The 26,593-nt window shown below is 47.6% G+C and overlaps 1 protein-coding gene across 4 annotated transcripts in view; it reads left to right on the top strand.

The window, feature by feature from the left end:
- relt (RELT TNF receptor) overlaps positions 1–13,976 on the top strand; it is a 77,270-nt gene extending 63,294 nt beyond the window's left edge. For 2 of the 4 annotated variants that reach the window (XM_038818509.1, XM_038818510.1), the window contains 2 exons: positions 1,085–1,259; positions 10,714–13,976. In XM_038818509.1, the coding sequence (XP_038674437.1) occupies positions 1,085–1,259; positions 10,714–10,725 (187 nt within the window). In that variant the 3' untranslated portion in view covers positions 10,726–13,976. The remainder of the gene's footprint in view (positions 1–1,084; positions 1,260–10,713) is intronic. The other 2 variants (XM_038818512.1, XM_038818511.1) reach the window with 2 other exon arrangements.
- The last annotated feature ends 12,617 nt before the right edge of the window (positions 13,977–26,593 follow it).

The raw sequence follows: 26,593 nt of genomic DNA, 5'->3' as shown, positions 1-26,593 counted from the left end.
CCTCCTTAACCTGCTACCTGGGCCCATCGGAGAAAACCCAAGGTGTAGTCACACCCCATCCCGCCCCCCCCACCCCCCCCAACTCCTTCATGTTTTCCGTCGCCCCCATCCCTCAATTCCTCTCAAGCTCTGGTCCCCAGCCTTTTGATGCCCCCCCTTTCCCCAAGACTTACAAAATGCGGATCCATTGCAGCCCGCTTCCTGATCTCCTAAGCCTGTAGCCACTACACCTGCAGGTGTTACCGGTATATAGATTTACTGACAGCTATCTGAATTAGGACTTCCCACTGGGTTGGCCACCGCCCCTCCTCTCCCTCCCCCTCTTGTGATGATTGACCCTTTAAGGGCAACACAGCAGAGTAAGGAGCACCTGGCTTGGGGGACCAATTGGGACTGAGTGGGTAATCACTCCAGGGGGGTGGAGTCCCGTCTTAGCCAGAATACAGATAGGGACCTAGACTCAGTCATGTGTCTGCTGAATAATTCTTATTAATACAGTTTTGAATGTTTCTAATGAAGTCTGTGAAAGTGCATCATTACATCCTCCGAGATTTAATTGGTGGGGGTGGGGAGGGATGACACAGGGACCACAGCATCCTGTATAATTCCGCCCTCATCCCTCAGTGAGTGAGCAATGAGTAACAGGGTCGGCCGGACCAAGTCCTTTTACACTATTACTAAGGACAGGAATTTACTTTCCAAAATCCTTTGTCCCAAGTGTTCCACTTTGGACTGATTACATTAATTCATCATCAGGAACCATCTTATCCCTCAGAAAAATAAATTAAAAACAGGAAATATGCTGACTGGACGTTCTGTTTTTTTTTTTGTTGAACTGTTCTGATTGGAATTGGGCCATTTTCTGTTTATAGAAAACATTATTTATATATTTCCAGTAAAACAAGCTTGAAGATTTTTTTTGTGTAACATATAAATCATAACAATGCATTTGTCTGGATCATTTGAATATCTGGCTAATAAAATCATAATTAAATAACCCTAATTCAAAGTGGTACTTCTAAAATCAGTTCATGATCCAACATAAGTTTCCAAATATTCTCTGTTTCTTTTTTCACTGTACCAGGTTTCGAGTTGCTCAAATTCCTGAGCAGAAGCAGAATTTAATTGATGAGAAAGTTTTGCCTGCGCCAGAGGACACCGGTTCAATGGAAATGACCTGCGATGAGCCCACGGATTGTAAAGCCCTGCTCAGCAGTGTCTCGATAAAGTGCCCAAAGTACTCAGCCAGCCAGCAAGAGGTAAGAATAGAGAAACACCAGCGAGTTTGCTGTCTATGTTTGCACCAAATGTAAAATCCCATAATGTCTGGATCCATTTCTGTAATATCAACTCTTGGCTTGGTACTGCTGTTCACCTACTTGATCTCTGAGGGCTTTGTTGCTGTTTGTTGTCAATCGATTACAAATAAACAAAGAACATGATTATTGATGGGGGAGCTGGACCAGACCACAGCCCCTGGAGTCTGTTCAGCCAATCAAATGGATTACGGGTATCTTAACTCGACGTGTCTACCTGGTTCAATAACTCGTACTATTCTTGCCTAACTACAAACTAGCAATCTGAGATTTGAAATTTCCAGTTGGTCCATTCTCAATTTTTTATTTAATGCTGTCAGTTGTTGCCCATCCCTAATTGCCCTTGAACCGAGTGGCCTGGTGGGCAATTTTAGAGGGCAGCTAAGAGTCAACCACATTGCTGTGGGTCTGGAGTCACATGTAGGCCAGGCAAAGTAAGAACAATAGATTTCCTTCCCTAAAGGACATTAGTGAGCCATTGTCATGGTCACCATTGCCACGCCTAACTTTATATTTCAGATTGATTAGCTGAATTCAAATCCCCCCCCCCCCCCCGCCCCCACCCTAACTGCTGTGGTGGGATTTGAACCCATATGCCCCAGATCATTAGTTGGGCCTCTGGATTACTAGTCCAGCGACTTTACTTTGGCGCCACCGCCTCCCCAAACTGTTTTTTTGATTTTGATTTGATTTATTGTCATGTGCACCGAGGTACAGCGAAAGGTATTGTTCTGTGTGCAGTCCAGACAGATTGTTCCATACATGAAAAAACATAGGACATATGACTACACAATGTAAATACATAGGCACAGGCATCAGGTGAAGCATACGGAGTGTCGGACTACTCAGTACAGAAGATGTGTGAAGAGATCAGATTAGTCCATTTTCTACTAGTCCTTGTGTGATGAAGTGGGTATATTGTGAACAGCCTAGCTCTAGTTTTAAGAATCGCCCGCTCTGGATCCCCCCCATTAGTTTCTCTCCATTTCCAAGGTCATCTCCAACCTCCTCCTCCAGATTTCCATTGGTTATGGTGGGTGAGCTCCTAGAGGTATGAGTGGCTGCCATTAACCGGGTGTGACCTGGGGTCTGTATGTTTACAAGTCTTTCAAGGTGACAAGCCAAGTTTAAAAGCCTGTTGCTTTTGAAGAAAAGGGATATATGAGATCTGAGACTTTATAAGTACAAAAGCAAGGAAGTGAAGTTCAACCAACAAAAGTTAAACCTGTCCCAGCCGGAGTATTGTGCTCAATCCTGAGCAACACTGGTGGAAGGAAGGGAAGGCCTTGGAGAGGGAACAAGATTGGTCCCAGGGATGCTGATCTTCCATTTTTAGGTGGAAAGACGGGAGAGGTTGGGATTGTTCCCGTTGGAGCAGAGAAGGTTACGGGGAGATATGAAAGAACTGTTCCAAATTTTGAAAATCTTTCATCGAGTAAGTGAGGAGAAAGCATTCCGATTGGCAGAAGGGACAAGTAACCAGAGGCCCCAGGTTTATGGTGGAAGCACCAGAGGTACAAAAAGCATTTATGTGGTCAATTATTACGATCTAAAATGCATTCTCTGAAAGGATGGTGGAAGTCGATTCAGTAATAACTTACATAAGGGAGTTGGATAAATACTTGGAAGAGGAAGCATTTGGCAGACAATGGGGAAAGAGTAGGGATTTGAGACTAATTGGATCGCACTTTGAAAGGGCTACACAGCATGATAAGCAAATTAACCTCCTTCTGTGCTGCTATGGTTCTATGATGTAAGCTTAACATTTCCATGATGCGGAAGTCCCTCAGCTTAACTCTGATGCTCAGGTCACTGTGGGAACATCCCATTGCACTAGTTGAAGGAAAGCAGCTGGATATCCCTGGTCAACATTGGCCGGAATTCTCCAGCCGTTTACTGGTGGCGGGATTCTCTGCTCCCATTGGCAGAGCAACACTGCCGGTCGGTTTCCAGGTGGCGTGGGGTAGCTTCAGTGGGAATTTCCATTGACAGCGATGGGAGCAGAAAATCCCACCACCAGCAAATGGCGCGCTGCCTCCCGCCACCGGGAGACACGCAGCTGGGAGGCCAGAGAATCCAACTCATTCAATCTGTACTAACCACCAGAAAACCAGCTCATTCAATCTGTACTAACCACCAGAAAACAAATTAGCTGCTTGTTCGGTTTTGTGGGATTGTATGTACAAGTTCATTTCTACAATAAGGAAGTGTTTTCTTAAACGTTGCCTTGCTGGGTTGTGGAAGCACTAAAAGCTTTAACCTCTTGATGATACTTATTTGAGCTGACAAGTATTGTATGTCTAACAGGAGTTTGGGAATCATGGAAATATTAACGCATAAGGAAGTGATTCATGCTGTGTGCCTTTGTCAATGCTGTCTACACAGATCTCGTTTCCCTGCTCTTTTCCATTCCTTTCAATATGTTTCCTCTTCAATAGTTTTGCCCCCTTAAGTTTTGTAATCAACTCAGCTCTGGTGGCCAATGACGGTACTGCATTCTATATTCCAGCTAGTCAACCTTTGTATGAAAATTTGAGAAACTGAGGGCAATTAGGGATGGGCAACAAATGCCAGAGACACCCACATATTCTGTGAAAGAATTTTAAAAAAAATTGAAACAATTGAGCTGGCTTTTCCTGCTTAGTTCACGATCCAACCAATGTCAGCCTCAATTCCCGGTCAAGAGCCTGGAAGTGGCTGTGGTGGGATATCATTTGCAATCTTTCCGGAGGCAACAAATTAAGAAGCTGCCTCGGAGAACCCTGTCCAATTAAGGACAGTGGGCGGATTAGGGGAGCAGGAGACCCAATGGGAGGCCAGGCAGCGATGTCCAACCAGCAGCCTCATCGGGAGAGACAGGTAGGGAACTTTTGAGAGCACATCTGGTACATCCTGCCTATGTTTAACTGAAGAGGCCCACAGCAGTGTAAGGCCATTGTGTGGAGAGGGAAATCTTCCGCATGACTAGTTTTGATCTTCTGTCTTGGTGGCAGCTTCATTGAACCCTGGAGCCACCAACTCCGAGGAGGCTGGAAGGCCACTACTCAAGAGCTTGGGGTTTGCACACAACATTGAGTGGGTGGGTGGCGTGAAGATCCCGCCTCCATCAGAAAATGGTCTCTAATTGGGCCATTAAGTGGCGTAATTGTTCATCTCAATGGAGCCAAATTTATTCCCTTCCCAATTCAGGGGGCTCCTCCAGAGGCAAGAATGTGTTAGGGAGTCATCTTGACGTGACTCCACCCTATTTTCCCAGTTGTCTTGCTGCCAACAACATCTCCACAGGAGAATTCAATCCATACCTTGATGTCGACTGTTAAATAATTCCCAACCAAACTGGAGGAACAGCACTTCATCTTCCCGATTAGGCACATTACAGCCTTCCAGACATAACATTCAGTTCAACAATTTGAGACTGTGAGCTCTCTCCTCCACCTTCACCCCATTTTTATTTCTATCAATTTATTTTAATTTCCTCCACTGATTTGCTTTTCCCTCACCGTTACCTCCCCTCCCCCACCTCACTTGGGCCGTCTGTTTCCTGATGCTAGTTGTCCTTTGGCACACTGCTTACCTTTGTCCTGCCATTAACACGTTCTGATCTCCTAATCTGCCGTAACCAGCACCCTTCTCAGTCATTATCACCCCCATTTACATTCCCTTTGTCTTTTTGTCCATGACACCTTTGTCAATCTCCACCTATCACTGACGCTGTAGCCAACCTGACTCTCATTCTATTTCCAGTTCTCTCGCGTTTTGACAAAATCATCCAGACTCAAAACATACAGCTGGATTCTCCGTGGGCGGGATCCTCCATTTCACCGGCAGCGCACTCAGGCCTGCAGATTTCCCGATGGTGTGGGGGTGCCCACAATGGGAAACCCCACTGGCCAACATGCCGGAATGGAGAATCGCACTGCCGGCGGGGGGCACACCGTACAAGAAAACGGGTGCAGCGGGACGGAGAATCCCGCCCATTAGCTCCTTTCTTTCTCCACAGACGCTGTCAGACCTGCTGAGATTGTCCAGTATTTTCTGTTTTTGTTGTTAATAAAAAGAACATTGCTTTTCCAAGCTGAATATATTTTTGCAGAATTGGCATTAATTTAGAGCTGTGAGCCACAAAGAAAACACAGAGAAATGCATTATTAATGTCCAGTGTGATATGATGATCATTTTCTAAACGAAACATTCATTGCACAAATGCTGAATCTTTTCACTCTTTTGATAAAGACAAGTTGTCTTAAAGAAAGTAGCAAGTCAGTGCTGAAACTATTCATTTGGTCTAAAGACTACTTGTTTTTCCATTTAATTTCCGGTACTGTCCAGTTATTTTCTTATCACCTTGGACAAAGAGCTCTGTGATCCAAGTTTAGCCCTTGTAAATTCCTGATAAAAACATATAACTAGAAACAGATGGAGGCCATTCGGCCCTTTGAGCCTGCTCTGCCATTCTTATGATCATGGCTGATCATCCAACTCAGTAACTTGTTCCCACATTCCCACCATATCCTTCGATTGTGGGCGGCCCGGTAACACAGTGGTTAGCACTGTTGCTTCACAGCTCCAGGGTCCCAGGTTCGATTCTCAGCTTGGGTCAATGTCTTTGCGGAGTCTGCACGTTCTCCCCGTGTCTGTGTGGGTTTCCTCCGGGTGCTCCAGTTTCCTCCAACAGTCCAAAGATGTGCAGGTTAGGTTAAGTCATAGGCCATGATAAATGAAATGAAATGAAATGAAAATCGCTTATTGTCACGAGTAGGCTTCAATTAAGTTACTGTGAAAAGCCCCTAGTCGCCACATTCTGGCGCCTGTCCGGGGAGGCTGGTACGGGAATTGCCCTTAGTGTCCAAAAAAGTTAGGTGGGGTTGCTGGTTATGGAGATAGGGTGAAGGTGTGGGCTTAAGTGGGGTGCTCTTTCCAAGGGCCGGTGCTAACTCAATGGGCCGAATGTCCTCCTTCTGCACTGTAAATTCTATGATTCTATGATCCCCTTTGCCCCAAGTGCTATATCTTGAAAACATACATTGTTTTGGCTTCAACTTCTTCCAGTAGTAACAGATTTCACAGGCCGACCACTCTCAGGGTGAAGAAATTCCCACTCCTCTCTGTCCTAAATCCTCAGGCCATGACCATGGCTCCAGACCCCCGCCATTGAGAACATCCTTGTTTCATCTATCCAGTCCAGTTAGAATTTTATAGGTTTCTATGAGATCGCCCCTCATTCTTCTGAACTCCAGCAAACACAATCCTAACCGACTCAATCCCTCCTCATACATCAGTCCTGCCATCCCAGGAATCAGTTTGGTAAATTTTCATTGCACTCGCTGTGGAGCCAGAATACAGAATAGCCTTGCTTTCTTATTGGAGTAGATTGTATCTAATGATTGCTGCCCTACCCCCCACTGCCCCCCCCCCCCCCCCCCCCCCCAAGCACTTTCCATTATTTTAATGAAGCTGGTGTAAAATGGAATGCTTATCACAGGAACCTTGTTTATTTATTCGTTCGTGGGCTGTAGGCATCGCTGACTGGACCAGCATTTATTGCCAATCCCTGAGGGCATTTAAGAGTAAACCACATCTGGAGTCACATATAGGCCAGACCAGATAAGGACGACAGATTTCCCTAAAGGACATTAGTGAACCAGATGGGTTTTTACGACAATGGTTTCATGGTCATCGTTAGACTTTTAATTCCAGATATTTATTAAATTCAAATTTCTCCATCTGCCCTGGTGGGATTAGAACATGTGGCCCAAGTGCGTCACCCTGGACGACTAGACCAGCGACATTATCACTACACCACTGCCTCCCCAATTGCTTATAGCTCCGGGAATAAACAAAAGATGTCACGGAAATTCAAATGGCCAAAATCAGGTGAGGAAAGGGGACAAAGCCTGATTTGAGGTTAGCAGAAGTATTGACCATGATGTGGAGATGCCGGTGTTGGACTGGGGTGAGCACAGTAAGAAGTCTTACAACACCAGGTTAAAGTCCAACAGGTTCATTTCGAATCACTAGCTTTCAGAGCACTGCTCCTTCCTCAGGTGAATGAAGAGGTGGGCCCAGAAACATATATATAGACCAAGTCAATGATGCAAGATGATACATTGAATGCGAGTCTTTGCAGGTAATTAAGTCTTTACAGGTCCAGGCGGAGCAACTGGAGGGAGGGATAATTACAAGTTAAAGAAATATTGACCAATAGTAGAATGCAGTCCTCAAATTTCCTAAACATCCTGAAATTCCAAGTAGATTAAAAATAACAGAATTTGCTGAATTTTGTAGCATGATTTAACTAAATGGAAAGGTAGTAATGGTGAAATGAATGACTTAAGTTCTGGAGCCTAGAATCTGTTTTATGAGATTAGGTTGCTCAAAATGTATTATTTATTATACCAACGCATTCCAGACAAGTGGGTTCCTTTCATCTACATACACAAGTCTATCCTTTCCCTTCCATTTAACTGTAGTTGATGGGCTCACAAGTAGCTAACTGAAACAAAACCGGCCCCTTACCCATGCCAACTGAATTTTTCTAGTCAGCAAATAGGCCACCTACTTTGACCAAAAGGTGGGCAGTGAAAGGAGAAATCCCTCAGCAGCAGACCCAACACTCCAGAATACTTTAAAATCTTCCCCCCACCACTTCCCATTCTATTGCCAATGCTGAAAGATGGCTACGAATGTAACCGCAGGCCGCTCTGTTGAGGAACCTGCCCTGCATAATGGTCGTCTGGTCACTGTGGCCATTTTTCTTTACAAAATGTTTGAAAGTGAGCAAAGGGTACCTCTGTCTCGAGGAGCCCACCTCTCTTTCCCTGACCTCTGAACAGAGGTAGATTTACATTTATTGGGGACCTCTGCTCACCTTCATTTCCATGCCCCTTGTTCCCCCACTTCACCTCTTACCCCCCTCCAACCTCACCCCTCCTCTCCCACTGAACACAAAAGCGGAAGCCACAAAAATACACAAGTTGATTTTTCACTTGTTAAAACATGTCTGTATGAATAATTGCATTGCTGAATCCCAAATTACCTGTTGTCAAAATGAAGGTAAAGATGTGATTCTGATCATGGATTTTAACAACACTCATTTCCCCCTCACAAACTCTCCCTTCTTGCAATCCAACCCCCTCACGCACGCTCCCTCCTGCCACGCCCTCACACTCTCTTTCCCACCCCTCATACTCTCCAATTTTCACCTCGCTCCATGGGCAGTCTGTCTCTCCCATGCTCCGTCGTTGTCATGGCTGCTGCAGCTCTCCCTCGCTTCTGGGTTTCACGTGCCTGCTGCTGGCCCTTGGGGGGTGGGGGGGGGGGTCGCAGGAGTGTCCATTCTGCTGTGAGCACAGACCTTTGCTTCCCCACACCACGCCTCTGCCCCATCTCGAGGTCTCGCACGTCTGCTGCCAGGTGTTGCTAACGTTCCGGCTCTTTGGTTCTCATCCAATCAGAATCTGATTTTGCACTCCATTTGCTGCTGATAGGCTAGGCCCAAAGTGAGCCTATCAGCAGAAAATGCAGAGAGTAATCAACCTCTGATTGGATGCCCTAGACATGATGTGTTTCATTGTAAATCGGCCCTGCGTCTTGATGTGGGAGGGCTTCATATTGGCAGGCCACCCACCATTATTAATTGGACAGTGAGTATGGCTTCTGTCCATTAGTTGGCTGTTCCTTGGAAAACCCCTTGCTGGGTGATTGTTTCCAATGCAGTGCGCAGTCGGAATCCACATTTGATACTGGCATCAGGATCCTGACACTAAAACAAAAATCCTCCCTGGGAAATTACTTACTCCCGAGAGAAAGTGATGTGAAAGTACAGGTTGGTTTGAATACTGATGAGGAAGATGGGGTACGTTTGTTGCACTCCAAAACTATATAGGTCTTCAAATGAAACATACATATCCTGCAATAATTTATTGTAGATGTGCAGTATAATGACACAAGGTCATTGCAGGTCTTTACAAAGGAATGGCTACTCTCGGTTTGAATATTTAGTTAAATGTAGTTCCCTGAATAATAGTTTACGCACTAAATTATTTCTCTGAAAAGGTAATTTTTGAACTTAAAAGCACACAACCATTTGCTTTCTGACTGATAATTTTATATTAAGGTAGGTGCTGAAAATCTTTAAGGATGTTTTAGCCATCTTTTTGAGTAGCTTTGGGCCCCGTATCTAAGGAATGATGTGCTGGCCTTGGAAAGGGTCCAGAGGAGGTTCACAAGAATGATCCCTGGATTGAAGAGCTTGTCATATGAGGAACGATTGAGGACTCTGGGTCTGTACTTGTTGGGAGTTTAAATGGATGAAGGGAATCTTATTGAAACTTACAGGATGCTGTGAGGCCTGGATAGATTGGATGTGGAGAGGATGTTTCCACTTGTAGAAAAACCAGAAGCAGAGGACACAATCTCAGACGACAGGGACGATCCTTTAAAACAGAGATAAGGAGGAATTTCTTAAGCCAGAAGGTGGTGAATCTGTGGAACTCATTGCAGCAAAAGGCTGTGGAGGCCAAATCACTGAGTTTCTTTGAGACCGCGATAATAATAATAATCTTTATTGCCACAAGTAGGCTTACATTAACATTGCAATGAAGTTACAGTGAAAAACCCCTTGTCACCACACTCTGGCGCCTGTTCGGGTACACTGAGGGAGAATTCAAAATGTCCAATTCATCTGACAAGTTCGTCTTTCGGGACTTATGGGAGTAAACCAGAGCACCCGGAGGAAATCCATGCAGACACAGGGAGAACGCACAGACCGCCCATAGATAGTGACCCAAGCCGGGAATCGAACCTGGACCCTGGCGATGTGAAGCAACAGTGCTAACCACTGTGCTACTGTGCTGCCCAGTAGATAGGTTCGTGATTAATAAGGGGATATGGGGTTATGCGGGGAAGGCAGGAGAATGGGGATGAGAAAACTATCAGCCATGATTGAATGGCGGAGCAGACTCGATGGGCCGAGTAGCCTAATTCTGCTCCTATGTCTTATGATCTTATACACCAATCTAGTAGAAGGCGATGGTTGGCGATACCCTCTTAGGTGCCTGGAGGAGAGTACCTAAAGGTGTTGAGTAGTGGAAGTGGATTGTATTTAAGAATTTTTACACGGAATAATTGTCACTCAGCATTGTGTTGTGGTACTTCTATCAAACCAGCTATGGCAGGAAGCTGCCCGAGTTTAATTCAAAAGACAGAAATAGCGGCCTCCACAGCTTCAGCAGACCACCAATCTAACCCCATCCATATGGCGTACCTCGTCTGGCCAATTTAAAGGGGATCTGACCCCTAAACCGAAGATAATAAACCGCTAAGATACGTATCACAGTCTGAAAGAGATGCTGCTGTCTATCACGTCTCAAAATGCCATTGTTTTTCTTTTAAATAGGTTGGTGACTGAGTTTGTTGAAGGTCATGGGGAGATCCAGAAGCTGCTCACCGGTGAGTCAATGCAAAGGGCGAGGAGCACAAGTCCAGTTCAAAGATCATTTAAGGGGGAAAAAAAGAACTCCTTCTCCCAAATATTCTAGATTATTTGTGGCAAAGTAAGAAGTGGGATCTATCCGAATGCAGACTGGGAAATTGCACAAAGGCCGGTGTGAAAAATGAGCCAAGTTCATTTTTAAAGTTGAATCTCAAAGAACAAGCTCTGCTGACAGCTGAAATATGCATCCTCTGAAACGCTACACACTACCCTGTTACTTTACATTCTGTCGTATGTTGTTTTAAACTCTGAACCCGAAAACTGCACCCAAAGCTGGTACAGGGTAGTTCCTCAAAATGTCCTTTAGGGACATTCCCTATCTTGGAAGATCCACGTTTCTGACAAAAGTTGCATGTTCTCCTGTTGATTTATTTTTAAATTGCATCTTGTGGATAACCAGAGCCCTCTTGTGGAACTGAAAGAAGAAACCTCCTGTCTTGGAGAACCACTGTAATATTCAGCCATACAAAGCGAACAAAAACAGGGTTTGCTATTTCTATGACCTACACACACTAATGGCAGTAATGAGGAACTACATGACTCGTAGACAATTCTGGTACTTTTTTTAAAAGGTGTATTTTAATTTGGCAGCAAGCACACAATGATGGGCAGACAGTTCTGAACTTTCACAGTAAGAATTCAACCCGTGTTTAACAGGAAAGTCAACATTGACTAATTTCTGCAATTTTTTTAAATAAAAAGGACAATTTTTGAAACCACCTCAAAGTTTTACATAATCCATAGAACAAGCAGCATGGATACTGTCCCTGCAAAAGTTGAACTTTTCTAAGACAGGGTGGTAAACTGAGTCAGGTTAACCGGGAAGGGGTTAAAGCCAAAGCCAGCACTGTTCGGAACTTGAAAACGAAATCTTCTAAATTGGTCAAAATGGACAATGCAGCTTTCTCTACTTCCCAATCGTTCTAATATTGGAAAGGGTTTTAATGGCCGGAAATCTGCAGCCGTTGGGATTCTCGGTTTCCGTCGGCAACGCATCCTCGCCCATGGGTTCCCGGCGATGTGGAGGGGCTTCAATTAGAAATCCCACCACCACCGAACAGCGCACGGCCGAGATACACGCGGCTGGGGCCCCGGAGAATCCAGCCCATTGTGTCGGAGGCATTAATTTATCTTTTAAAGGTATAATAAAAGAATGCATTGTAGCAACCTTCACAAGTAGATTGCTGCTGTGTTCCCATACCTCAGATGTAATTTTCCCCTCTTTTTAAACTGGAAGGGGGGTGGTGTTTGATGATTTTCAACTTGGAGTTTGTGTATTAGCAGCACACACACTTCTTTGCTAATTCACTGCTCTTTGTCAGAGTGTGACTTCTGTCGAGTGCTACAACAGCTGTGTTGCTTCAAACAGAACCTGGCATTTCAAGAAGTGCGGATACGCAATCTGTTCAAACATGTAGAATGAATTGGTGTTGAATTCATTGTCTTCACTCCAAATGCCAGCTTCTGGGAAGGGGATAGAAGACAGCGTGGCTTTTCCATTCTGGTAGAGAAGCATGTATCTGCATTGCCTGCAACGGCAGTCATGATCTTTTGGTTTATCCTTTTATATACTATCAATGTTGTTGTGTATATTGAGGTCATTGAGCAGATGGAGCAAAAACCTTGCTGGGAAGAGCGAACGTGCAGTGTTTGCCTGCATTTTGTGTGTTGCGAAGAGGTGTTAGCCGGAGGGTTCATTCACTAGCCTCATGCATGGAAGAGCAGCCCACGAGGTAACACCCAGAGTTGGAATGATATTGGGGTGTTGTTTCATTAGCTTGCGGTTCCATGTCTGACACGAGGAAGTTCCAGCCAGAAATGTAGACATTACCCGCCTGACATGAGCTTCGAGCTGTGAGGAGATAATTGTGATGGCTACATCACCAGCCCAAAACAGGAATTATGACACAACCGTGCTATTAAAAGTAGAATTGTATTACAGCCCTGAGTCACTGGAAGTGGAATTGGGTGGATCCCTCGGCACTTTAATGGGATTGTTTCCTCTGATTCCGGGCAGTTGTGTCAGTGCATGCAGGCGCAACAATTTTGTCTTCTTAAAAGAAAATTTCAGTTTTTATTATAACGATAACTGTTGAGTGAAATGCTGACAAAACGTCCTTTTCAAAATTGAGAACAATAAACTTTTGACCCACAGCATCCCATAAAGATTGTTGCATCTGACTTGCAATTTTTTAATCATCTTTAGATTTATAAAGTAGGTCCACGGTTATGGGGGAAGCACAGACATTGAGAATTGGGCATTTTTAAAAATGTAATAAATTCAGTTGACTGAATAATCAGTTGAGACAACTGAAGTATTACTGAAAGCTGTATTGTATTATATCCCAGCACAACCATTACTAACAACCTGGGTTCCACTGACATTATCTTATACGAAGACCACTGTCCGAAGCTCATTCTAAGCAACTAGCTTGGTTCTGGGCAAAACTAAAAGACTGAACCAAGCATTTGTCTTTCTAATTGCAGATCGGCGTTAGAGAAAAGTGTGGTGAACGTACTGCAGTAACCATTCACCATATATGTAACTGTACCACACTGTTGCCCCTGAGGGCTCCACCTATGGACCATTGTAAGGTATTACCTGTGATGTATCATATTGGTGCCTTTGTGGGCTCCGCCCTGGCTCCTCCCCTTGAGGGGAGGTATAAAGAGCAGAAGCAGTCGCAGGCAGGCACTGTTCTAGTCGATTAAAGCCACAGTTTGCATCTACACTCTGTTTCGCGTGAATTGATGGTTGCATCAAAAAGATAAATCCATTTTTTAAAATCCATTCGAGTCAGAATACAAGACCATCATTAATGTGTTTATCTGAGTATTTAAAGAGGGAATCTGTCAGGTGTAACAGAGTGCAACTCCTGATTTTGTCCCCCTTCGCAAAACCTGTTTACAGCATTTTAATTCTGGGTGAAAACTAGTTTACATATTGCTGCTTTTTACATTTGTTTTGATAATCATTTTGCCGTTGACTTAATTTATTCCTTGTCTTGTACCTGTATTTGGACTTTCTGTACAAAGTTTTGAAAAGTATAAGTGAATGCACTGATTAAAAACCATCCTTGTGTAACATTTTGTATTTATTTGTGGTTGGTTATATTTCAGGATTTTTATTGTATGGTTCTTTCAATAAACTAAAGTTTGTCACTTCGTTACATGGTGATTTGTATGACAGCAAAATACCGCAGACGTTGGAACTCTGAAATGAAAACAAAGAATGCTGGGAATACCGGGACTGGCAGCGGCTGTAGAGGGGCAACAGTTAACATTTTAACTTGAATGTGACTCATTGTCAGTTTTCATCTGTTTCTCTCTCCCCAGATGCTGCCAATCCTGCTGAGTATTCCTAACACTTATTGCGCGGTGATTAATTTTAAGTTTGCGTTCAACTTTTTTCTCCATGTGGGTTTGTTCAAGGTGATTCTTTCGTGAATTTAGTATGAATTAAAATGCCAACAATGAAATACATTTTTAAAATTCCATTTATTCAATCAGTGCTGGATTTAATCTGTCTAATCTGTGACACAGTTTATTGGAGAAGACAAAAACAGCTCAGAACTTCTCGCACCCTGATTTTCAGAATTGCAGCACTAATATATGTTGCAAACAGATTCATGCAAGTAACAACGACCATGTCCAACAAGACAGAATCTAACCATTGTCCATTAACATTCAATGGCATTACAATCACCGAATCCCCCACTATCAACATTCTAGGGGTTACCATGACCAGAAACTGAACTTGACCAGTCATATAAACACTGTGGCTACAAGAGCAGGTCAGAGGATAGGAATCCTGCAGTGAGTAACTCATTTCCTGACTCCCAAACCCTGTCCACCATCTACAAGATACAGGTCAGGAGTGTGATGGAATATTCTCCACTTGCCTGGATAAGTGCAGCTTCAAAAACACTCCAGAAACTTAACACCATCCAGGACAAAGCAGCCCGCTTGATTGGCACCCCTTCCACAAGCATTTACTCCCTTCACTATATTTTTTTAAAAAAATTTAAATTCAAGTTTTCTAATAACAATAACAAATTTTTCCCGCAAATTAAAACATACATATCGTGCTTCCACACCCAAGCTAGAGCAGAACTCACCCCCCCCCCAATAAATAGTAACAAATAGCAAATGGTTATACAAAAAAAACAGAAAAAAAAAGAACAGAACTAACCCACAGCTGCAAAATCGACCCCCCCCCCCGCCGCCCCACCCAGGTTGCTGCTGAAACCGATCTCTCTCTACCCCTTCACCAGGAAATCGAGAAAGGGCTGCCACCACCGAAAGAACCCACGTACCGACCCCCTCAGGGCAAATTTCATCCTCTCCAACTTAATGAATCCGGACATTTCGTTGACCCAGGTCTCCGGACTAGGGGGCCGCGCATCTCTCCACTGCAACAGGATCCTACGCCGGACTACTAGAGACGCAAAGGCCAGAATGCCGGCCTCTCTCGCCTCCTGCACTCCTGGCTCCGAAGCTACTCCAAAGATCGCGAGCCCCCAGCCCGTCCTGACCCTAGACCCAACCACTTCTGACAAAATCCCCGCCACCCCCTTCCAAAACCCCTCCAGGGCCGGACATGGCCAAAGCATATGGGTGTGGTTTGCTGGGCCACCCAAGCACCTTCCACACGTGTCCTCTCCTCCGAAAAACCGGCTCATCCTTGCCCCCGTCATATGAGCCCTGTGCAGCACCTTCAGCTGGATTAGGCTGAGCCGCGCGTCCGACCACATCCCATCCTCAATCTCTTCCCCTAGCTCTTCCTCCCATTTCACTTTGAGCTCATCTACTGAGGCCTCCTCCTCCTCCTGCATCAGCTGGTAAATAGCCGAGATCTTTCCTTCACCGACCCACGTCCCCGAAAGCACCCTATCCTGCACCCCCTCGGCGGCAGCCGTGGGAACTCCGCCACCTGCCTCTTAACAAAGCCCCTGACCTGCAAGTACCTAAAGGCGTTCCCAGGGGGGAGGTTCCACTTCCCCACCAGCTCATCCAGAATCGTGAACTTTCCATCCAGGAAGAGGTCCCCAAACTGTCTGATGCCAGCTCCCAAATCCCCCATCCATTCTCCCTGGCGCAAAATGATGATTGCCTCATATCTGGGCCCAAACCGAGGCCTTCACTTCCCCCCTATGCCGCCTCCACTGTCCCCAGATTTTAAGGGACACAACCATCAGCGGACTCGAAGAGTACTTTGCCGGGGGGGAGCGGGAGTGGGGCCGTCACCAAAGCCTCCAGACTCGTGCCTGCGCAGGACGCCGCCTCCACTCTTTTCCATGTGTCACCCTCCCCTTCCGTCACCCATCTGCGAATCATCGCCACGTTCGCTGCCCAATAATATCCACATAGGTTGGGCAGCGTCAGGCCCCCGACCTCCCTTCTTCGCTCCAAAAATACCCTCCTTACTCTCGGGGCCTTCCCCACCCACACAAACCCCAAAATCGACTTGTTGACCCTTCTGAGGAAAGCCTTCGGGATCAGCATGGGGAGGCACTGGAAAAGGAACAAAAACCTCGGGAGCACCGTCATTTTAACCGACTGGACCCTGCCCGCCAGCGAGAGCGGCAGCGCATCCCACCTCCTGAACTCCTCCTCCATCTGCCCCACCAGCCTCGAAAAATTGAGCCTATGCATAGCCCCCCAGGTCCAAGCCACATGGACCCCCAGATACCTGAAACTCTTCTCAGCCCTCTTCAATGGGAGTTCCCCTATCTCTCTCTCCCGACCGCCCGGGTGCAGGACAAACAACTCACTCTTCCCCACATTGAGCTTATCTTCCGAAAAATCCCCAAACTCCTCGAGTATCTTCAGCACCTCTGGCAGCCCCTCAATCGGGTCCGCGACATACAACAGCAGATCATCCGCATATAGTGACAGCCGGTGTTCCCCCCCCCCCCCCCCCCCCCGCACAATCCCCCTCCAACTCTTCGAGTCCCTCAGTGCCATAGCCAGGGGCTCAATTGCTAACGCGAAAAGCAGGGGAGACAGGGGGCATCCCTGCCTTGTCCCTCTGGAGAGCTGAAAGTCCTCCGACCGCCTCCCGTTCGTCACTACACTCGCCACCGGGGAGCTGTACAGTAGCCTCACCCAGCTGATGAACCCTTCGCCAAACCCAAACCTTCGCAACACCTCCCACAGGTAGCTCCACTCCACCCTATCAAAAGCTTTCTCCGCATCCATAGACGCCACTATTTCTGACTCCCCAGCCACCGGTGCCATAATCATGACATTCAGGAGCCTCCGCACGTTGGCGTTCAATTGTCTCCCCTTTACAAACCCCGTTTGATCCTCATGAATCTCCGTCGGGACCACATCCTCCACCCTCCTGGACAGCACCTTTGCCAACAACTTGACATCGACGTTGAGGAGCGAGATCGGCCGATAGGAACCGCACTGAAGGGGGTCCTTGTCCCGCTTCAGGAGCAAAGAAATAATCGTCCTGGACATCGTCGGGGGCAGAGCCCCCCCCCCCTCCTTAGCCTCATTCAGGGTTCTCACCAGCCGCGGGCCCAGCAGATCTATAAATTTCTTGTAAAATTCCACCAGGAACCCATCCGGCCCCGGTGCTTTCCCTGTCTGCATGCTGCCCAATGCCGCCACCAGCTCCTCCAGCTCAAATGGGGCCCCCAAACCCTCCACCCGCTCGTCCCCTACTCTTGGGAACTCCAGCTTATCCAAAAAGTGGTCCATCCCGCCTGCTTCCCCGGGGGAACTGCCCAGTACAGCCCGTCGTAGAAGGATCTGAACACCCCGCTGATGTCTTTTCCACCCCGCACTAGGTTCCCATCTACATCCGTGGCTCCCCCAATTTCCCTAGCCGCCTCCCGCTTCCGGAGCTGGTGGGCCAATATCCGACTCGCCTTCTCCCCGTGTTCGTACGCCGCCCCCTGTGCCCTCCTCCACTGCGCCTCCGCCTTAGGGGTGGTCAAAACATCAAATTCCGCCTGGAGACTGCGCCGCTTCCTCAAAAGCCCCTCCTCCGGGTTGTCCGCATATCTCCTATCCACCCTGACCATCTCTGCCACCAGTCTCTCCCTCTCGACCCTCTCCCTGTGCGCCCGGACGGATATCAACTCCCCTCTGACTACTGCCTTTAGTGCTTCCCAAACCATCCCAACCTGTACCTCCCCGTTATCATTAGTTTCCAAATACCTCTCTAAACCCCTATGGATCCGTTCACACATTTCCTCTTCTGCCAGCAGCACCACATCCAACCTCCACATCGGTCACTGATCCTTCCCCTCACCCAGCTCCAAGTCTACCGAATGTGGGGCATGATCAGAGATCGTTATCACTGAATACTCCGCCCCCACCACTCTCGGGATCAACGCCCTGCTAAGCACGAAGAAGTCAATCCGGGAGTACGCCTTCTGAACATGGGAGAAAAAGGAGAACTCCCTACCCCCCGGTTCCAAAAATCTCCAAGGGTCCACACCCCCCCCCCCCCCCCCCCCGCCAATCTGGTCCATAAACCCCCTCAGCACCGAGGCCGCTGCCGGCCTCCTGCCCGTCCTGGACTTCGAACGATCCAGAGCCGGATCCAGCACCGTGTTAAAGTCCCCACCCAAAATCAATCCTCCTGTCTCCAGGTTCGGGATCAGGCCCAGCATACGCCACATGAAGCCCGCATCGTCCCAGTTGGGGGTGTAGACATTGACCAAGACCACTTGCTCCCCCTGAAGTCTCCCACTCACCATCACATATCACCCTGCAGAGTCTGCCACCACTTCGGATGCGACGAACGATAGGCTCTTGCCCACCAAGACTGCCACCCCACAGTTCTTTGCATCAAGCCCCGAGTGGAACACCTGTCCCACCCAACTTTTTCGTTACCTCACCTGATCCGTAACCCTGAGGTGCGTCTCCTGGACCATAGCCACATCCGCTCCCAGCCCCCTCAAGTGAGCCAACACCCGAGACTGCTTCACTGGACCATTCAGCCCCCTCACATTCCATGTAACCAACCGAACCCGGGGGGCCATCTCCTTCCCTCTGCGCCTGTCAGCCATACCTTCCTCAACCCACTACGTGCCCAGGGAAACCCCCAGACCAGCTTCCCATGGTAGCAGACCCCTCACCCAATCCCCCCCTCGCCATCCCTTCCCTCACAGTCCCTGCAGCAACAACCCGGCGGCACCCCCCCCCCCCCCCCCCGCCTCCTCCCCCCAAGCCCGGGCCTCCCCTAGCTGCGTTATACTCCCTCCACTACTGGCGCACAGTAGCAGTAGTGTGCACCATCTACAAGATGCACTGCAGGAACTCACTAATGCTCTTTACGCAGCAACTTCCAAACCCATGACACCACCATCTAGAAGGACAAGGGCAGCAGACACTTGGAAACCCCACCACCTGGAGGTTCCCTCTCCAAGTCACTCACCATCCTGACTTGGAAATATATCGCCCTTCCTTCACTGTCGCTGGATCAAAATCCTGGAACTCCCTCCCTAACAGCATTGTGGGTGTACCTACACTTCATGGTCTACGGCAGTTCAAGAAGGCAGCTCACCACCATCTTCTCAAGGGCACTTAGGGATGGGCAACAAATGCTGGCCTAGCCAGCGATGCCCACATCCCATAAATGAATTTGATAAAAAAGACAGTCACGAGAGAACTGATGGTGAAGCTCTACTCAAGCCAAACAATTGACTTTCAGAACAGAGGAGAAATAGGTAGTGCAGAGCTACCCTAAACTAAGCAATAGTTTGATTTACGGGTTGGAACTCGGCTGTCCACCTCCTCTCCCTCCCTATCATTTACTCTTTACCCCTGGTCACCTGATCCACCAATATACATTGATGTTTGTTGATGACTATTGGTGACTGTTCCACACCAGGATAATGTTCTCCATGTTTCACCCATTGCGACACTGCGACCAGATCAACCACTGGAATATCATGGGTGCTTAGAGGAGTCGATACAAGAGTGAGGGAGATTTCCACAGTCAGATAGAATGCAGTTGGGTTAAAGCTCCTGAGGAGCATTGTTCATGCCAGAGCCCTGTCTAAACTACCCTCAGTAAATTACCCACCCAGTTATTTGGAGAGGCGTTCAACATGGGTACCAATAGCAGAAATGATTAAAAGATTAAAGTGTTAGTATAGCAGTGTAGAACTGTGTTCACAGTTTAAAACTTACAAAGAATATGGTTTGGCTACAACAGACACCAAAGGGTGTGGCAATACTTCAATCAGTAGCAACACCATCACTTATTTTGTTCACAATTTGTACAGAGACGTTTCAGAGATTTTAAAATTACCATCGGAATGGCTGGCAAGATAAACATTCCTGGCACTTACAGAGGCATAAAATGGTGGTGAGGAGAGGTGCGATTGGATCAAACCAAACTGGTGTGCCCATATACTGAGAAAAAGATGAAAACAACATGGTTCAAACATACTGTACCCAAACCAAACTTAACGTTGCAGGTATTCTGGTGTAAACCTGCTGCTGTAGGAAAGTCTAAGAAACCAGGCCGCCCTTGTGCTGTGTGTACATTCTTTAAAACAGAAAATTGGAATAACCTCTGAAGATCGGAGGAGAAACACAAAACTATTTTAAATATGTGTAGCCACTTCACATACCATTCTGAGCAGTCTTTTACTGTTGAGTTCAAAAGATCTCTATAATGTCGGGCGCAATTTAACCAAAAGGTTACTAAGTGTGGGAGCGAATGGGAACTGCCGCAAGCTTCCCGACTCTCAGCCTGGCAAGGCCGTCACCGCTATAAAACATTAATTGGTCCACTTAATGAGGCCCCACGGGCTTCATGCCGTAAATGATGAACCCGCTGGCTGATTCGCCGGGTCTGCGCTCGCCAGCCCCCCGCTAACTAGGGAAAGCAGCACTTAATAGAACACAGAACATAACAGCGCAGTACAGGCCCTTCGGCCCTCGATGTTGCGCCGACCTGTGAAACCACTCTAAAGCCCATCTACACTATTCCCTTATCGTCCATATGTCTATCCAATGACCATTTGAATGCGTTTAGTGTTGGCGAGTCCATTAGTGTTGCAGGCAGGGCATTCCACGCCCTTACTACTCTGAGTAAAGAACCTACCTCTGACATCTGTCCTATATCTATCTCCCCTCAATTTAAAGCTATGTCTCCTTGTGCTAGACATCACCATCTGAGGAAAAATACTCTCACTGTTCGCCCTATCTAATCCTCTGATCATCTTGTATGCTTCAATTAAGTCACCTCTTAACCTTCTTCTCTCTAACGAAAACAGCCTCAAGTCCCTCAGCTTTCCCTCATAAGATCTTCCCTCCATACCAGGCAACATCCTGGTAAATCTCCTCTGCACCGTTTCCAATGCCTCCACATCCTTCCTATAATGCAGTGACCAGAATTGCACGCAATACTCCAAATGCGGCCGCACCAGAGTTCTGTACAGCTACAACATGACCTCATGGCTCCGAAACTCAATCCCTCTACCAATAAAGGCCAACACACCATAGGCCTTCTTCACAACCCTATCAACCTGGGTGGCAACTTTCAGGGATCTATGTACATGGACACCGAGATCTCTCTGCTCATCCACACTACCAAGAATCTTACCATTAGCCCAGTACTCTGTCTTCCTGTTATTCCTTCCAAAATGAATCACCTCACACTTTCCTGCATTAAACTCCATTTGCCACCTCTCAGCCCAGGGCTGCAGCTTATCTATGTCCCTCTGTAACTTGTGACATCCTTCCACACTGTCCACAACTCCACTGACTTTAGTGTCATCTGCAAATTTACTCACCCATCCTTCTACACCATCCTCCAGGTCATTTATGAAAATGACAAACAGCAGTGGCCCCAAAATCCTTGTGGTACACCACTAGTAACTGGACTCCAGTGTGAACATTTCCCATCAACCACCACCCTCTGTCTTCTTCCAGCTAGCCAATTTCTGATCCAAACCACTAAATCACCCTGAATCCCATGCCTCCGTATTTTCTGCAATAGCCTACTGTGGGGAACCTTATCAAATGCTTTACTGAAATCCATATACACCACATCAACTGATTTACCCTCATCCACCTGTTTGGTCACCTTCTCAAAGAACTCAATAAGATTTGTGAGGCACGACCTACCCTTCACAAAACCGTGTTGACTATCTCCAATCAAATTATTCCTTTCCAGATGATTATACATCCTATATCTTATAAACCTTTCCAAGACTTTGCCCACAACAGAAGTAAGACTCACTGGTCTATAGTTACCGGGGTTGTCTCTACTGCCCTTCTTGAACAAGGAGACAACATTTGCTATACTCCAATCTTCTGGCACTATTCCTGTAGACAAAGATGACTTAAAGATCAAAGCCAAATGCTCAGCAATCTCCTCCCTAGCTTCCCAGAGAATCCTAGGATAAATCCCATCCGGCACAGGGGACTTATCTATTTTAACACTTTCCAGAATTGCTAACACCTCCTCCTTATGAACCTCAAGCCCTTCTAGTCTCGTAGCCTGAATCTCAGTATTCTTCTCGACAACATTGTCTTTTTCCTGTGTGAATACTGATGAAAAATATTCATTTATCACCTCTCCCATCTCCTCAGATTCCACGCACAACTTCCCACTACTGTCCTTGACTGGCCCTACTCTTACCCTAGTCATTCTTTTATTCCTGACATATCTATAGAAAGCTTTAGGGTTATCCTTGATCCTACCTGCCAAAGACTTCTCATGTCCCCCTCCTGGCTCTTCTTCGCTCTCTCTTTAGATCCTTCCGAGCTAACTTGTAACTCTCGAGCGCCCTAACTGAACCTTCACGTCTCATCTGTACATAAGCCTCCTTCTTCCTCTTGACAAGTGTTTCAACTGCTTTAGTAAACCACGGTTCCCTCTCTCGACCACTACCTCCCTGTCTGACAGGTACATATGTATCAAGGACACGCAGTAGCTGTTCCTTGAACAAGCTCCACATTTCATTGTGCCCATCCCCTGCAGTTTTCCTCTCCATCCCATGCATCCTAAGTCTTGCCTCATCGCATCATAATTGCCTTTCCCCCAGATATAACTCTTGCCCTGCGGTATATGCCTATCCCTTTCCATCACTAAAGTAAACGTAATCGAATTGTGGCCACTATCACCAAAGTTCTCACCTACCTCCAAATCTAACACCTGTCCTGGTTCATTACCCAGTACCAAATCCAATATGGCCTCGCCTCTCTATGGCCTATCTACATACTGCATCAGGACACCCTCCTGCACACATTGGACAAAAACGGACCCTTCTAAAGTACTCGAACCATAGCGTTTCCAGTCAATAGTTGGAAAGTTTTTTTTTTTTTTTTTTTTTTTATAAATTTAGAGTACCCAATTATTTTTTTCAATTAAGGGGCAATTTAGCGTAGCCAATCCACCTACCCTGCACATCTTTGGGTTGTGGGGGCGAAACCCACGCAGACACGGGGAGAATGTGCAAACTCCTCACAGACAGTGACCCAGGGCCGGGATTCGAACCCGGGTCCTCAGCGCCGTAGGCAGCAATGCTAACCACTGTGCCACCGTGCCGCCCAATAGTTGGAAAGTTAAAGTCCCCATAACAACTACCCTGTTACTTTCGCTCCTATCTTAAATCGCTCCTGCACAGCCAACCCACCCAGCTCACAGCAAAGCTGCCAGGGCCAGCCCCTCGATTCAGGGATGCTGACCTGGCCAGATGGGATGTCCTGTTCCCCCGAGGGTCTGGAGGGTCAGCTACAAGGCAGTCAGTGCCCCTGAGAGGAAGTGGGAGCGGGAGTGTGACAAGGAGGACTGGCACCCAGTGCCGTAAGGAGATTAATGACCTCCCGGACCCGGCCACAGGGATGAGTTGGCAGTGGACCCCCGATCCCCCGCCACGAGTATGCCCTGAACCACTCCACCCCAGCATCGTTCCCTGTCCCCATCCACGCATGTCCAACTGTGCTGTGCATGCTGCCCACCCCACCCCCCCCGCCGCCATACTCCCAATTTCCCCACCCTACCCCCCATATTGGTCATCGCCCCCACCCATCCCACCTAACTCTGCCCCCTGATAGCCCCCTCACCCCCGTGATGAACGACACGTGCAGCTAACAATGCCCCTGTGTGTCCCTGCAGGAGAAGTTGGCCTACAACATTCAGGAGGGGGCCCAGACAAGTGGCAGGGTGCCAGACATGAGAGTCCTCACCCCCTATGGAGGTCGCGGTGGTGGCTAAGGACAGATCTGTAACCAACATAGAGGTTGCCGTAACGTGAAGCTCCACCGGCCCCCACCCAGATGACCTGACACACGCGAGTTATTAATGCCATACAGACTGACCCATCCCTCCCACTGACCACATGTCCATTAGCCGGCAGATCTCCATCCAACGGTGCTGGCCCATCTGGGTGGCTCCCACCCACCTCCCATGAGAACACCTCGGAGGAGAGCTCCAACCTGGACCTGGACCAGGAAAAATGCATCAACTTCACTTCCAGTTTCCACCCCTCCATCACTTTCACCTGGTCCATCTCAGACACTTCCCTTCCCTTCCTTGATCTTCCTGTCTCCATTTCCGGCAATAGACTATCCGTTAATACCCACTACAGGCCCACTGACTCCCACAGCTATCTGGACTACAGCTCTTCACACCCTACACCCTGTAAGGACTCCATCCCTTTCTCTCAACTCCTTCACCTCCGTCACATTTGTTCCGATGATGCCACTTTCCAAAATGGTGCTTCGAAAATGCGTTCCTTCTTCCTCAACCGTGATTTCTCACCTACAGTTGTGGACAGGGCCCTCAATGGTGTGTGGTCTATCTCCTGCGCCACTACCCTTGCCCCCTCCACGAACAAGGATAGAGTCCCCCTCGTTCCCACATTTCATCCCACCAGCCTCCTTATGCAAAGCATAATCCTCCGCCATTTTCGTCAACTCCAGCATAATGCTACCACCAAACACATCTTCCCATCACTCCCTCTGTCAGCATTCCGCAGAGACCGTTCCCTCCGAGACAATCTAGTCCACTCCCCCACCATACCCAGTACCTCTCCTATCAACCATGGCACCTTCCCATTCAATCGCAGAAGGTGTAACACCTGCCCCTTTACCTCTTCCATGCTTAACATCCCAGGCCCAAAACACTCATTCCAGGTTAAGCAGCGTTTCACTTGCATCTCTTCCAATTTGGTTCACTGCATTCGCTGCTCCCAATGTAGTCTCCTCTACATCGGAGAGACCAAACGCAGACTGGGTGATCGCTTTGCTGAGAATCTTCGGTCTGTGCGTATTCAAAGCCCTGACCTTGCTGCTGCAATGTTCCAGTGAAGCTCAACGCAGACTGGAGGAACAACATCTCATCTTCCGTTAGGCACACTACAGCCTTCCAGCCTGAACATCGAATTCAACAACTTCAGATGATCAGCACTACCCCACCTCGACCCATTTGTTTTCATCCCATTTAACTTTAACTGTCTTTTCCCATTTCTTTCTTTATATATATTTAATTCCCCCCCCCCCCCAATCCTATCCAGCTTTCCTTCACCTCTCTCCTCTTTCCTTCCCCCTTCCCCTCCCCCCACATCTACAGTTCATCCTCTGATGTTAGTTTCCATGCTATTTGACCTTTCACATCTTTTGTTCTCTCTGGGCACTCTTTCCCCTTGGTATCTGTGGCCATTAGCACCCGGTTACCCTGGGTTTCTGTGGCTATGACTCATCCTTCATTCTCACTCCACAGTATAAATATTTCCCACTTTCTCTGTCTGTTAGCTTTGACAGAGAGTCATTGGGCTCGAAACGTTAGCTCTTATCTCTCCCTACAGATGCTGCCAGACCTGCAGAGATTTTCCAGCATTTTCCCTTTCGTTCCATCGAAGCATCACAGCTTTCAACCCCACCCTCCACCGGCACATAGACACATACTTTGGTGGGCAACAGAGGTGGACAAGCTTCTGGGGCACATTCTGGTGAGCACCACACAGACGCAGATGCCCATCAGGTGGAGGCAGGAATGCCCAGGCGAGACAACAGTTGAAATCTGCTGGGTTCAGGCACCCAGCTGGGTCCCAGCTGTTAGACATTTAGCTCCTGTTGTATACAGAGTCAAAGGTTCTGCTCCTGTTCACAAACACCTTTATTTCACTTTAACATACTCTGCACAAAACTCTATCAGCACATAGCCGGACACAAAGGCCCCCTGAAGCCCCATTACATAATCAGTGACAATTATTGGATACTTAACATAAATGAGACAAGAAATTGAAATCTCTTAACCCATTACTTAACACCAGTCAGTTGCTGAGCCTTTGGACTAGGTTTACCTGCATCTGCTGATGCAGGCGCTAGTGTGCGGCTTTGCGATTCAGAGGGGGATGTCAGTGATCCTCCGGCAGGTCCCTAGCCAATTGGAGGATTCCCAGAGGCTACAGTTTCAGGAGATGGTACCAGCAATGCATGGCACCGAGGCCAACACTGCCAGGGTGATGACTGCAGTGGAGAGCCTGGTGCACGCGTCGATAGCCTGAGTGGAGATTTCCTAGGCATGGTTCAGTCAGTGAACCATGGCTGGAGGTCGCTGGGGGACATGACCCAGTACCAGGCAGACTTTGATGAGGCACTGCAAGACCTTTTAGGTGAGCATTGCCGAGGCCCCCGAGGGCATGTCCCGAACACCAGCGGAGGGATCCCCGTCACATGTGGGCAGAGCAGAGGCACTGCGGGATATGTCCCAGTCTCGGGGGGCATAGCTGAGGCTCTCCAAGTCCAGTTCCAGTCACTAAGGAGCATCGCCGAGAGCGTTGACACTATGCTTCAGACA

The sequence above is a fragment of the Scyliorhinus canicula genome, chromosome 14, assembly GCF_902713615.1.
Source record: "Scyliorhinus canicula chromosome 14, sScyCan1.1, whole genome shotgun sequence".
Classification (NCBI taxonomy): domain Eukaryota; kingdom Metazoa; phylum Chordata; class Chondrichthyes; order Carcharhiniformes; family Scyliorhinidae; genus Scyliorhinus; species Scyliorhinus canicula.
This window is presented reverse-complemented; position numbering and strand designations above follow the sequence as displayed.